This window comes from Falco rusticolus, chromosome 5 (genome assembly GCF_015220075.1).
Source record: "Falco rusticolus isolate bFalRus1 chromosome 5, bFalRus1.pri, whole genome shotgun sequence".
Lineage (NCBI taxonomy): Eukaryota > Metazoa > Chordata > Aves > Falconiformes > Falconidae > Falco > Falco rusticolus.
Window position 1 is genome coordinate 85,885,615 of NC_051191.1, and position 14,030 is coordinate 85,899,644.

The following is a 14,030-nucleotide window of genomic DNA, read 5'->3' on the forward strand; positions in this document are numbered from 1 at the left end:
CCCCGGCCCCGCCCCGCGCCCGCCGGTAGCGCGCGGCGGGGCCCGCCATGAGGGTGAAGCTGTGCGGGGCGGCCGGCGGGCGGCTGGGGGTGCTGGCGGGCCTGGGCCGGAGCGGGGCGGCCGCCCTGCCGCTGCCCGGCTGCCTGCTCTACACGCGGACCGGCTCCGCGCCCCACCTCACCCACGACACCCTGCAGGAGGTGGGCGGCGTCCCGGCCGTGGCCCAGCTCGGCCTGCCCGCCCTGTGAGTACCGCGGCGCGGGGGGTGGGGGGCTCCGCGGCGCTGCAGGGGGCGGGCGGGCTGCTCGCCTTCCCGGTGCAAGGCCCCGTGTCCAGGTCGGTTGCTACCCCATCGAAGGGAGGTGGCGTGCCTGGGTGGAAAGCAGGTCAAGAGGCCTAGAGGGCGGCATCGTTTCTGAGCGTGTTTTGGCCAAACCCCTCTTAGCGACCTCACAGCCTTCTCCCCAGCAGAATAACCAGCTTTAGACAGAGCTAACTCTCAAAACGAGTTGGGTAAGTGGCAACTGAAAGGAAAAATTAACATCATAAAGCTTGGTAGAAGCTCTCCCCTCCCTAACTAGTGTAGTCGAGTGATGCACTAGTAATGCTCCCCAGAAAGTCACTGCGTGACTTCATGCTGTCCAGCAAGTTAGTGGTCACTGGTCGGTGTGGGTAAAAGCTCTGCCTTTTTGCCACGGAATTATGGCTCCCCTGGCACATAAGCTGTGATTCTCGAGCATCTTGTAAGCTGTGACTCGATGGTCGCTGGCATTTAGTTCTGTCTGTCCCTGCTTTGCTGCCTGATAGCTGGGTGGCAACTCTTGGTGCCTAAACCGATCCAAGTTCAGACAACACATCAGTATGGCAAAAGAAGCCTTAGTTATGAAACCACTGATCTTTCTTCACAGTTGTTTGCTTAATTAATGTGTTTCTGTATCTGGATGCAGGGCAGAACTTCATGATGTCCTGGAAGATTATAAAGAAGGAGCTGCAAAATTTATAGGTAAAGCATGCGTGTCTGCTTGCATGTCTGGAGTGATAATGCAGGTGGATCCCACTGGTGTGTTTCCAGGCAGTACAGTAGGCAGAAAGATTTAGGCGTAGGCTTTCCACACGTAGGCATTTTCCCACTCTAAGTGACGCTAAGGAAGACTTGAAATAGTGTGTTGTCACTAGTATGGGCAGAAATCCTTCAAACAGGCTACAAAAATGCGTGGGTTTGCTTTATTTCTCTTTTTCTGCACCCAGCCTTCCCCTTGGGGGCTTCAGCACTGACTGGGATGGGCTCAGGCCAAAAGTTGAGACTAGAACTGAGAGAATTTTTACTGTAGCCCCCAGTCACTGCTGCAAATGAATCTTGCCAGGTGCAATTTCTGACTAATTTTGATGAGGAGAATTAGAAATTCTCATGAAATTGGCCTTTCCCATACAGCTGTTCAAATACATTTCCTGGGAGTATCTATCTGCTCAAGCTGGCTTTTTGATTCTTATAAAATAGTTGGTTTCATCTAAATATTTCCAAGAGGAGGTCTTCATCTAGTATGAAGAATAAACAGACAAAGCATCCCACATTAAATCAGTCTCAGCTGGTGGACACTTCTGCCTCTGAGCTATTGATGTTCTGAGAAGGTGTTAGGAGAAGAACCCATGTTGGATTTGCAGGAGCTTTGAGGAGCTAAAGAAGCAGGTGGAGAAGCTAATTTTTCTGCTGTTCTTTGTTCCTGTCAGTTTAGCAGCTGGACTGTACTTGCTCCCTGTATTATTCTTTCATTTTTTCCATGTTAAAGGGTCTGTTTTAGAAATAAACTCAGTTTTACCTATGGATAGCCAAACACAAAACAGTCAACATTGCCATAGTGCTCAGCTACTGCTCTGAGACGTAGTGATCTTCATCAGTCCCTGTACTCCATTCTTGGAGCAATTCTTGAATGAAGTCTTTACCTCGACACCTTGGTGGTAAGAATGAGTAAAGCAGCAGTTCCTGTGTTTGTGACTATTTTGGTTTTTCCTATCGTTGTCGTATCAGAGCAGTAAATGACCGCATGCATTGTGCAGCCAAGATCACTGTTGTCAGGCTCACGTGGTGAAGGAACCTGAACGCACAGCGAATGCAGAGTTAACATCTGTGTGAATATGTGTATCGTAGCCTGTATTTATATCTGGGGAGGTAGCTCAGAGAACTGGAGGATGATCAGCCCAGTCAGCAAGCATCTCTGGGACGCTTTGTTTGTCTGCAGATCTTGGGCTACATTTGGTGTAAGGTAAATCCTGTAAATCCTGTCAAAGTGATGGCATGTCTTTAATGTGTATAATTTAAGGACAGTTCTTTGTATATGGAATCTAGCGGACTTTGCAAGAAAAAACAACTTTTGAGTTGCTAATGCTTGTGTCAAAGCTGAGGTATTTTATGAATGTTTTGTATGTGTTAGTTGCACATAATTATGAATGTATAAAATAATGTAATTTATTATAATTTTTAAAAAAGTGATTAATAATTTCTCTCCTATATACAGAGACCAAGTTTTTCTTGGTGGTTTTTTTTTTTAAAAAAAAAGCACATCAAAATTTGGACATGCATTTCGCTATATAAGCAAAGTTATGGCTTGAATGTCCAAAGGAAGTTTACCCCCAACTTCTAGTAAGCCTTGACTGCATTTGGACAACTTATTCCTTCAAGAAAGATTGAAAGTCTCTTTATCTGAAACTTCTTGGAGGCTTCACCAATTTCAGTGACGACCTGTGAAAACTGTATGACATTGAGATACACTGTCTAGCTTTCTGGTATTTGAAATCTCCAGTCTGGCAGGGATGATAGATTTCTAATTTGTGTGGCTCATCTGTTCTCTCACTGTATGTTGTCCTGCCTTAAAAGTTCTAGGCTTGAGGTTGTTGCTTGGTTTAGGTTATGTCAAGTGTCAGATGTCTCCAGTGTATTAGTGAGTGGTCAAGGGAGTCAGCTGTTGGGTCTGCCAAATTCTAGTAGCAGGAGTATTAATCAAGAAGAAACATAAATAAATCTCAAAGGAGCTATGTAGGCTGCAGAACCAAAGGGTATTACTATTTGATGGTTTGTCCTGATGCTGCGCTCTTCCTCCCTGCAGCTAGTAAAAGGGGAAAAAGTCTGCCACCTTTGGTGTTGAGGGATCGAATGAACAATACTGTCTTTGTCAGAATGGATATACTTGTCAGTGGGAGAATACCCTGTTCCCTTCTGCAAATTTACAAACCACATCTTTGCATTAGCTTTGGTTCATGAAACTGCTCTCTGTCTGTTGCTCTGTTCCTAGGGATGCCAGACACGGTGCTGTACTGCTCCCTTCATGACCCGGTCACTCCCTGTCCATCTGGCTACAACACTAACAAGGTACAGTAACTATAAAGACTTGAAAGAGGCCACTTAAAGTTCCCAAAAGAAAGCTGTCAGTCTTCCCCTCACCTGTGTGCGTGTGCTTAGAAGGCCACAATATTTTTTGTTATGCTTTATAGAAAATTAAATCTTTGCACAAAAAAAGAATATCATGTATGTGCTCATACCTCCAACTAAATAAAGCTGCACACTTTTTACTTTTCAGTGTGCTCTCTGAACAGTTAAGTGGCAATTCAGATAGAAAGGGGAGCTCTGGACTCCCATGCTGTTGCGGTTAATATGGTAGTAAAAGAAAATACATATGTATTAGCTTCTATGTTGTACAAGCTTATGGTGATGCCACTGATAAGCAAACAAACTTGAACTCCTACGTGTGTATTTACAGTCTGCTACAGGCTAACAAAGAGGAAGAACTTAGTATTCCTGCAGGAAGGTGGCTTGGCAATCCAGGAGTGCGTAGCATTGTGGATGTTTGCCTGTTCCATCCCACAGGCACCCACCTTCCCTGTGTGGTCCCTGCACTACCTGTTGCCTGCCACAGCTTTGGCCTGGAGGGGCCACTCCTGGTACCTGCTCAGGTATGGGCAGTCCCAAGGCCTGTGTGGGTACAGCCAGGTTTGGTGAAAGGTCACTGAACGACAGAGGAGAGCTACTGCCATCCAGCTATCAGTGTCTATTCTTTGCTGCTGGGATCCAGGCTGAGTCCTGTCTCTGCAGGGAAGGAATTGCCTGAAGCTTGTCTCATCATTGTGCAGCTATCAGGTGATAGCAGTGAGCTAAGCCTGGGCGTTGCAGGTTTGATTTGACTTTTTTTTTTTTTAAGCTGGTGGAGATTTTTATCACCTTGTTGCAAGGCCTTCTGCAGCTGGCTCTGTGCTAACAAATACTTAGGAAAGCTTTTTGAAAGCAGTGAGACAGAAAGCTCTGGATTCTGTGCCAGAAAACCAGGCACAGGCTGGATTTAAATGATCATGGGGTAATGCTCAGTTCTCTAAGCCTTATGGCTATTTTATTTATTAAAGCGGCTTTTTTCCCCTGGAGAGCAGAATGAAGGTAACTAGACTTGATTACACTCTGTGCCCTTTGGCTTAATCACTTCTGACTTTCCTCCGCCTGCTTGCACCAGCTGTTCCTCGATGCTCTCACATAAGAAGCAGCAGGAAGTAACTGGCCAACATGCTGCTGCAGCACAACATACAGCTGCTGTGTTCCAGTTGCTCTGCAGGTGCTAATTTGGGATCTCCTTCCTTTAGAGTTGCTTTTCTTCTTTTTTTTTTTTTTATGGGAAATTTACAAAATTATTATTACTTTGGAGACTTCTGTCTGTTTCTTTGTTATTCAAATTTAGTGAAATTAGCTGATGAGGCCAAAAGTAATCAGGAGAGATGGATGGACAACAGATATGTAGTGTATTTGATTTGCGCAATCCTTCTAGTTTTTGTGGAGACCAGACCAAAAAAAATACTCTGCTCATATTTTTTGCATCAGCTGATCGAATTCAGTTTGTGAATTAGTATGCATGAGAACTGTGCTGCTTAATCTGTCTGTCTGGCATAGGCTAGGAGAATGTGTTTAAACCCTCAAATCCCAAAAAGTCCACATATCACTTCAAGCTATAAGCTATTTCTGGTAGCTGAAAACGGTTCCTCATTTAAGAAAGCACTAAGGGAGCTGCAGATGAAAAGAGCTGACTTCTAAAGGGCTCGAGACTATTACTTAACCTCCTTGAATACTCCTTTAAAATTTTGGAGCAGCAATGTTGCAAGTGTAACAATAATACAACACAAAAGCAACTGCCAAGCTGCACTCACAGGTTAATTACAGATTCTGCAGAATAGGAATAAAAGTGGTAGCGTGCATAGTTGCAGTGGCTGGAGAAATATTTTGTGAATCTAAATGTTCAGTGAATTGAATGGTGACATCTGCCAGCCCAGAGGTGTTCAGGTAACATAACCTCTCTATGCAGGTGCTTTTGTCTTGCTTTAAAATCAAAATCTTTCAAGGGTAACATGGTAACAAGGAAGATGGAGACCCGTGTGTGTACGCAGAATGGAAAGCATATGAAGAGACTGAGAAGACTTTGTGTGAAATCCTAATGAGTTACCTGCCATTTCTTACATTAGCTTGGTTTGAAAGCTGTGCTTGGTGTTTCAATTGCTTCTTATGTGGCTGGATTCGGGGCCTAAAATAAAATCGGATTCTGAGATTGAATTGCCTAACAACCTTTTGTATTCTTCCTGGTTATATCTGTGTAGTTTATATATAAAGATATATTTAAATGGATGGTATGAATTCACTGCTTGGAAGAGGAAATAGTTTTTTGGGTTTGCATTGGGTACAGAAAACCAGTGAGCTGTATTTCCCATTGCAGCCTTTGCCACTTTTTATGAGATGACAACAGAAGTTTGATGAGAATTAAATCTCTCTTTTTTTATTTTTTCCAAATCTGCCACTAATTTGTGTGATGATAGGCCAGCTGCTCTATCTCAGAGACTTGTAAACATGTGGAGAAGTCGCTGTGTCGAGTGTGATGGTTTCACCAAAGAGTATCCCAGAAATCCCAGTTCAGTTATTTATTTCCTTTCACTCATTGTGCCAAGTGCAGCTGATTATCTGAGCCGTGCTTCTGGAGAACTTATCGATGAAGTATCGTTCCAGTATCTGGTGTTTCACCAGAACAATTCCTTCTCCCCTTTGACCATGAAGATCTGTTAACCTTTGTGACTAGTGTTCATCCCTATTCTTCCTTGATAGACGGTGTCCTTGTGGGGAAGCTCGGGGCGTATGGAAGTGACAGCTTCCAAGTTCATGGACATCCAGCGGGCCATCCAGCCAGACTGGTTCCAGTGCATCTCTGATGGAGACACTATTTCTGGTGAAGCTGGCAGAAAAAGAGCCAAGAAGTCTGTGGATAGGTCACTTTCCTTCCTGGATGTATGTCTTCAGCTGCTAGAAAAATCACCGGTAAGATCCCTGAAATATCAGGGCAGTAGCACCGCAGCTGCTTTTCAGTCTGTGCTGCATCCTGGGCATTTTTTTCCTGATTTTTTTTCCACTTTTGGACTTCAGTGCATTTTTTTCCCCACTTACCTTCATGCTATATACATGGGCAAAGTAGGATCTTCTCATTCAGACTGAGAAAACCCATCTTTTTTCTCTGAAGCCCCCTCAGTTCCAAGTGAGGGGGGACTTGCTAAAATTTGCCAGTGCTATTCTTTATTTCTTCCCACAGCTTTGAAAATTCCCCCCTTTTTGGTGAAAGGGAACATACTATCTGAGTCTGTACTACAAAGGAAAATGGGTGACAGCAGCTGATACTGGCATTCCCTGAAAAGCAATTAATTTCAAAATCTGGTGTCTGACAGCCAGGATAATGGCACCTGCTTTGTATTCTGCACTGACACATGTAGTGCTGAGGGGCCATCTATAAAAAGCCACGTACAAAGATGTTCTGTGGTTATTGCCTTCTATAGGGAGGTGGAAAGAATGGCACCAAAATTCACAGTGAGTTAGTGTCGAGGTAAGGAGCAGAATCTTGTCTCTCTTAATCCCATTTCTACCGTACACTGTTTTGTGGGGAGTAGTCTTACATGGATGAAACACTGTGGCTCTGGCAAGTTCCTGGGAATGCAGGGCACCTGGAATCTGGGCTGTGAGATGTCTTGTGTGTCTTTGGCAGAGCGTGCTCTAATGCTTGTGGCTTTCTCCTGGGCCAGGAACTACAAGGAAGTGTGATGTTTGGGGCAATTGAAGGTGGAGATATCTTGGAAGAGAGGCTCAGATCAGCCAGGGAGACTGCCAAGCGACCGGTGGGTGGCTTTCTGCTAGACGGTTTTCAGGGATGTGCCATGGCCAAAGAGACCAAGTTGAAACTGATAGCTTCTGTCACAGCAGAACTGCCAGAGGATAAACCAAGGTAAGTTGTGTGGGCAACATCCCAAGAAGTCCATCTGTCCTATCATGAGGAGTGTCTGCAGGCTGCTGTGCAGTGTCACTGTGGGAAATAATCACTGTATTGCATAGCTCTGCTCGTGTGCCAGGCTGCATAAATTCTACCCCTGTCAGGCTGCAGTCTTCAACCTCTGTCTCAATTTCTAGCTGAAGCTGGGCTCACGCTGTGGCTTTGAGTATTCTCTACGTTTAGAGAATAATCAAGGTTTTAGTTCAGGTAACCTTTACTTATTTTAGGGAGAATTACAGGTAGGGTATGTCTGTGCTGCTTGCATTTGGCTTCTGAGGCCATGGCTTGCCTGAAGTTCAGCTCAAACAAGAACATTCTTACCAAGCTATCTTACAGGAACCTTTTCTCAGAAAAACTGTCATGTTTCCAGTTCTCTCTGGCCTGAACTGGAGGAGAGCAGAAAGGGGTGCTGACAGAACGAGCTGGTGCTTACACGATCTTACAGCAGCCAACTCTGCCCTAGTGCCTGAGCCTGTGAGCTACCAGGGGGTGGCACAGCCTGGCCCAGAACAAGTATGTTCTCTGCTTGGACTGGCATAATGTGCAGATCGTTGTGTGTTCTGTTAGTTATGCCTGTTAGATCCATGCCAGAGACTGGACAGGAGTGGCAGCTTTCTTGTATCTTCTAAATGACTAACAGTAAATAAAGACTTCCAGAAAATATGTGCTAATATTTGCTAGTGGTTCAGAAGTGGAGGGCTTGCTTAAAGTTGGGTTGAGCTTGCTGGCTTTTGCATGGGTTGCTTTTAGAAGAGCAGCTGTGACAGAAGTGGTATGGGTGCTTTTTTTTTTTTTTTCATCGTTTCCTGAGGAGTGACTCGGGCCCCGTTGTCTTTCTGCTGCCCTCTGCTAGCAAAGCATTGCTCTGACTTAATGGTGTTCAAAAGGAAATTAAATGCGAAAGCATGTGTCTGGTGTTGCCGTTTGTTCATGCTTAGCGATACCTGGGGTTTGAATTTTCCTGACAATTAGAAGGCTTGCTGTGTTGTTGCCGCTCTGTCTGGCTGAGCTACTTAAAAGATCCCCCGGGAGCAATAGAGTCCAATCTGCTCAGCTAACCTTAGTGGCTACCAGTGCATCTGCCTCATCTATCAAATAGTTTGCTTTTCGGGTTAAGACAGGCATTTCTGACCTCTTTGTTGGAAGAAAGCTGGTTAGCCCTAGGGGCTCTTGTAATTCACCTCAAGTGAATTTCAGACAATTCTGTTTTCCTGAATCACCCTTGCCATTCTGGCTGGAGAAGTTGTTTTGCAATTGTGTTCTATCCCAATATGAAAATCTGTAGAAGACAAACGCTTTCTGTGCTTCACCTAAGAAGCGTCTGATTTTTGTGTGATGGTGAAATGATCTTATGAATGTGCTCTTGAGTGTCCTTTCATGTACCTAAAGATGCTGAAGTCTCTTGGTAAAATTTATTTTCCTTCTCAATAGCATCAGAACCCTTGCAAGAACAAATGCTTGTCCTTCCCTGTGCAGAGATAAGCTTTAGCAAGGGTTTTGATCATATATGCAGAGCTACTGATTTAGCTATTGAGTATCATTTTCTCCCTGCCATGAGTGCCTGAAACATAAGACACTCAGGCTGTAAACTTCTCCCGTCCTTATTCTGTGCTCATCAATTTAATTGGAGTACTTAGAAAAGTGACTAAAAATGGCACCTTGTGACTTCATTTATCAGCCCCTGTGTATTTTCCTAATTATCTGTTTAGATCATTGCCCTACATTAGCTTCTACTGCTGTCAGCCCAGCCATGCACCTGCAGGAGAGCAGGCACTGCTCTATTCTCTTCTGCCTCACTCACCCTCGGGGAAGCTGCCAGCTAAATCTGGCTAACAGCAGGATCTCTATTACCATTGATAGCAATCCAGCTGGGCTCTTCCTGGCTCTTAATGCCATGTCCCAGGAGATGTTACAGCCCAGGTTTCTGGATAAATCATTTGAGCAGCTAAGAGTGTAAAGAGGAGGGAAGAATAAAGCAAGGAACTTTCTCTTTTCAGCGACATTTGTTACTAGTGCATTCTCCTCTAGGTAGTTCTCCAAGTGCTGTATGGTATGTCTGTCAGTCACCTGAAGGACTGTATCTTTGACCAGCTGTTTGCTGCTGTCTCTGCTGCTTTTGAGCAAGTCTTTTTAGACTGTCCCCTAAACAGTTACCCAGCAAAGGGGTCCATGTGTCTGGAAAGTGCTGTTTCCCCTGGGGCACAAACATGACTAAGGAAAATGTCTGCTCTATGGCATAGATACTAGGTGAATTTTGAATCTAAGTGAACTTAAGTGTGTGAAAGAAACCAAAAAACTTCCAAAATAATGAACAGAATGATTTTTTTTTTTTTTTCCTGCAGTGAATGGGGGATTATTGCTGTCTTCCACATGGCAGATAAAGAAAAGCCTGCTAGGTACTGGCTAGGTTGGAGATGGGGAGGTGGAAGCGCGCAGGATTCTGAGCGGTGACTGCCGTACCCACTTGCCTTCTGATTAGCAGTTGCAGGGATAAGCTACACATACTGCACGTATCTCTTCCTTCAGGTGCCTGCTTGCTTCTTCTACTCGGAATATTCTAGATTTTTCTTCTTGCGTGTCTCTTACAGAATCATCCATGGCATAGGCAAACCAGATGAAGTGATTGAGTGCATTGAAAGGGGAGTGGACATTTTTGAGAGCTTTTTTCCCTTCCAAGTGACAGAGCGAGGCTGTGCCCTGGTTTTCAGTTACGACTGCCGTTCAGATCCTGAAGCAGCAGGTAGGCTTCTTGGTGGTCATGATAATTTCTTACTGTGTCAGCCCGTATTGTGGCAAGTGTAGTTCATGCTTTGGAGGAATCTGTGTTTGGGGGTTTCATGTCTGAAATAAGTGCAGTAACCACTGGAAACACTGGGATTACACTGTCAAGTGTTGCTTTTGAAGGTGGAGCATTTTGGTGTGAAACCTCGTGAGGCAAACTTGAGGCCTCAACCTTGGGTCTGATGTCTGATTAGCCAAACCATACTCCATTATTTCTTAAATACTTAGTGAATAGAGGGGGGGGGGTTTTGACACCATTGGCAAATTTTCTGTTACTGTTAACAGTGAAAGTTGGACCTGATAAGTGGGGATCTAAAATACTTGATCTCTAGAATTTACTGAGTATATGTCTGTTTTAGTAATGTATTTCTGCAGTCCCTTCTTCTTTCTAGCTGACAAAAGTTAGGGATCCGTTTTTGGGGGGAGCTTTTCCCTCTGCATTCATCAGTTCATATCAAAACAAAAAGATGTTCATAACTCATCACCTCATTACGCTGTGAGATGGAAGCATGTGTATCACCCATTAAAGCATCTATCAAATGTGTTTCAAGCAACCATTTTGTTTTGGCATATTACATGTCTTTAATACAGAAAAACATTTTACATTTCTCCTCCTGGGTAGAACCTATCGGCTCTTCATGCCTGGGTAATTCAAAACCAGCTGAATAGAATAGAATGGAACATCTTGTTTCTTTGTGCTGGCTGCTGTGGTTTTTTTAACCCTTCTCTTTGTTTGTTGTTCTTTACCTTGTCTCACCTTATTCTTAAATCATAACATTCTGGGTAAGGGCAATTTCTTGGTTCTGTGTCTGTTTGACACTCAGCAGACATGGATTGTGCAAACAGTAATACTGATGTTTCCAGACATCTTATGCTTAATGCAAACCTACAAAATTATGGGCTGATTTTTTTATTTTTAAGATAGACTGCCAAAAAGGCAGAGGTGGAATCTAAATCTTCTGCATTAGTGCTACCAACCTCTTTTGATTCAGATTGTTTAAAAAAAAAAAAAAGCATCTAAATCTCTGAGCCTGATGACAGCATGGAGAGTAGAATGATTGAATGCAGATGAGTTGCCTGTACTCTAGAAAAATCTCAATAAAACCAATTTGTTCAGGTGGTTGCATTCTATTCAGCATGCAGTTCAGACTGGAAATATTTTTGACATTTTATTAAGAATTCAGCTCAGTAGAGCAACAAGAAGTTATACTGTTGTTTCAGTTCTAACCCTTCATTAGGTTTAGTAGATTAGTTTTCACTTGTCTCTTGCTGTTTTAATCCTCTAAAACTGTATTTGCGTTAACTAACCTATGACAATTAAAGAAACACAGTTGCTTACCATAAACGTTGGAAACTTGTGGCAGTTTTCATCTAACAAGAGTAGCAGGAATACCTGCTGTAAGGTTGCTGCCCTTTCTCTGCCCTTGCTGTCTGTCCATAAAAGGCTGTTGTCTTTATTTAAAACAGTTTTAAAACAAAATGGGGCCCAGGACCTGGAGAAGGGCGGTGCTGAAGAAGACCAGGATGAAATTTCCAGAGCTGACCCAGAAATGACACCATTTGAGATACCTCTGAAGGACAAAAGGTACATGAGTTTGTGAGGAGGGTACCTGCAACTGCACCACAAAATATGCTGAGTTTATCCTCTGTATTTGAGTGCACGGGGTCAGTAGCTGGATAGGAGACTTCATAAAACATGAATGTGTTGAAGACAGTGCTTCTGGACATTGAATGGAGGAGTCCGGGACAATCGTTCTAGCTTGTTACCAGGCAACAGTGTATGGCTGAAAGTGCTATCTAGTTGCATTTATCCATGGATCAATGGATCATTTATCCAGAAGACATACTGTGGTCATAACTGTGCCAGCTGAAAGTCAGTACGTTCACAAAGGTTGTCTGGGGATCATTTTGGTCTTCCGCATCTAACGTGGGTCACCTTGAGATGCTAGATTTTATTTAACCTGTTGAGAGCCTCTACCTTCTGGCTCCGTTTGGGCAGCTGCAGAGCAATTCTGCAACTTCTGGATACTACGCAAAAACTTTGGCCGGGGTTACCACTTGTACTTCTTTTTTTTTTTTTTCCACAGCTGCCTCTAGGCTGTTTGAGTAGATAATTTGTGTCGCTGCGGTAGATCCTCTCTCCATTTTGTGAGACTGGGCCATCTCACAGCAGAGGGGAATACAGTTTTGTGAACAGTGGAATGAGTAAATCCTTGTTTTGGATAGCTTCCTTCTTCACAGAGTGTGTGATAGCTAGTGAGGTGTGTCTTGTGCTACAGCTTTTCTGTCAGGGAAGGCACAGGTAAGGCCTCTCTGCTGCTAGCTGTGATTTAGTCCAAGTTATCATCTGACTTCAGATGTGTGACCTTTTGGCTCTGTAGTGAGTTCTGGCATGATATTTGAAGTCCTTAGTGCCAGTGGTGGTCTTAGATGTCAACACATCTTACAGCAACTGGATTCAGGACTTCAAAATTCAGATCCCTGCAAAAGGCCATGTGGTAACTGGATATTCTTTACTGCTTGAATGGGTCTTCTTACCTTGATGTTATCCAACACTGCTTCCTCCTTAGATACCAAGATGATTTTGGTCCTTTGCTGGAAGGATGCACCTGTTACTGTTGTCAGAGGCATAGTCGCGCCTACGTCCATCACCTCCTTGTGACCAATGAGTTGTTGGCTGGTGTCCTGCTCATGATGCACAACTTCCAGCACTACTTCAGTTTCTTCAGTGCCATACGGGATGCCTTAAGAGACAATAAACTGGATCATCTGAAGAATCTTGTCTTCAGGCAGGCGCTTCAAGGCCCAGCAAATGCGAAGCCAGACCAGTGAGTCCACAGAGGAGAGAGGAGGTTGCGGGCTACATCCCTATCCAGTGGGACTGTGTGAGGTGTACTGCCAGCAGGGTCCCCTGGACCGCTTAGTGGTAAAACGCCTGCCTTCCTGAAGGGAATTGAAGGGACATTTGAAGATCATCTCACTTCCTGGTGGGGAAGGAAGATCTTATTCAAATGTCCCTTTCGGTTAATTGGCTTGGTGCATTTTTGGGGTATGCAAGAGCCTGAACAGCGCGCGAGACCAGCATGGATAGCTTTTACAGTTACTGTTGGTTTTCCATGTGGAAGGACTGAATTACTGAACTTGCGGTTGAAGAAGCAGCAGGGCATATACTTAAAATTAACCCAGCTGCCTGGAGGCTCAGCAGCTGTTTGGGACTCTCATTCCGTACCCAACGGTTATTACAGGTAATTATTTTTCTAGTAAATCCTAGTGGTATTGTTGTCCCATCGTGGAGCTCCTTGATGAGAGATCCTGCCTCAGTCTTAACACACTCTTCCTTGTGGCTGTTGCCAGCATCTGTCCCTGAAAAGAGCTGACTGGAAGAGCTGCTGTGTTTGGTGGCACAGGGGACTGGATGTGTACTTCTCTCTTGGGCCACCTGCAGTGCAGGATGTTCTCTGGGCCAGAAGGAGGCCCTTGGCCTCAGCCGGGCCTTGACAGCCCTTGCCTCAGGGGTGCTAGTCTGTGACATTAGAGCCAGAAAGAAGAGAAAGTGTTTAATCCATGTCCTGCTATAGAGTTGTTTTTTGTTTTTTTTTTTTACTCTGTACCCTTTCACCTGTATGGACTAAGATTTCACTCCTGCGCTAGCATGTGGATGATAATGAAAGTACCACTCCTTGCAGCTGTCCCAGCACTGATCAAATACCAGGCTACACAAACATCCGCGTGGGATGGAGCTGTGGAAGAGATGTATCGCAGGAAAAGGTGTTTGGATTCTTGTGGTTCCCTGTTTTAAAATATGACTTAGTTACGTCATGTTCCTCTTACTCGGCTTTTTTCTTAACGCCTCTTGCTTTGGAATCCTGGATTGATTCATTTTATGTTACAAAGCAACAATTAAAATTGTTTTTCTAATTA

At 44.2% G+C, this 14,030-nt stretch overlaps 1 protein-coding gene across 1 annotated transcript; it reads left to right on the forward strand.

The window, feature by feature from the left end:
• The first annotated feature begins 42 nt into the window (after positions 1-42).
• Positions 43-14,030, forward strand: QTRT2 (queuine tRNA-ribosyltransferase accessory subunit 2). The gene is made up of 8 exons (XM_037389807.1): positions 43-244; positions 948-1,003; positions 3,288-3,364; positions 6,122-6,331; positions 7,084-7,283; positions 9,917-10,068; positions 11,577-11,694; positions 12,680-14,030. The coding sequence occupies exons 1-8, from the start codon at positions 48-50 to the stop codon at positions 12,939-12,941; spliced, it is 1,272 nt and encodes a 423-aa protein (XP_037245704.1). The 5' UTR covers positions 43-47; the 3' UTR covers positions 12,942-14,030.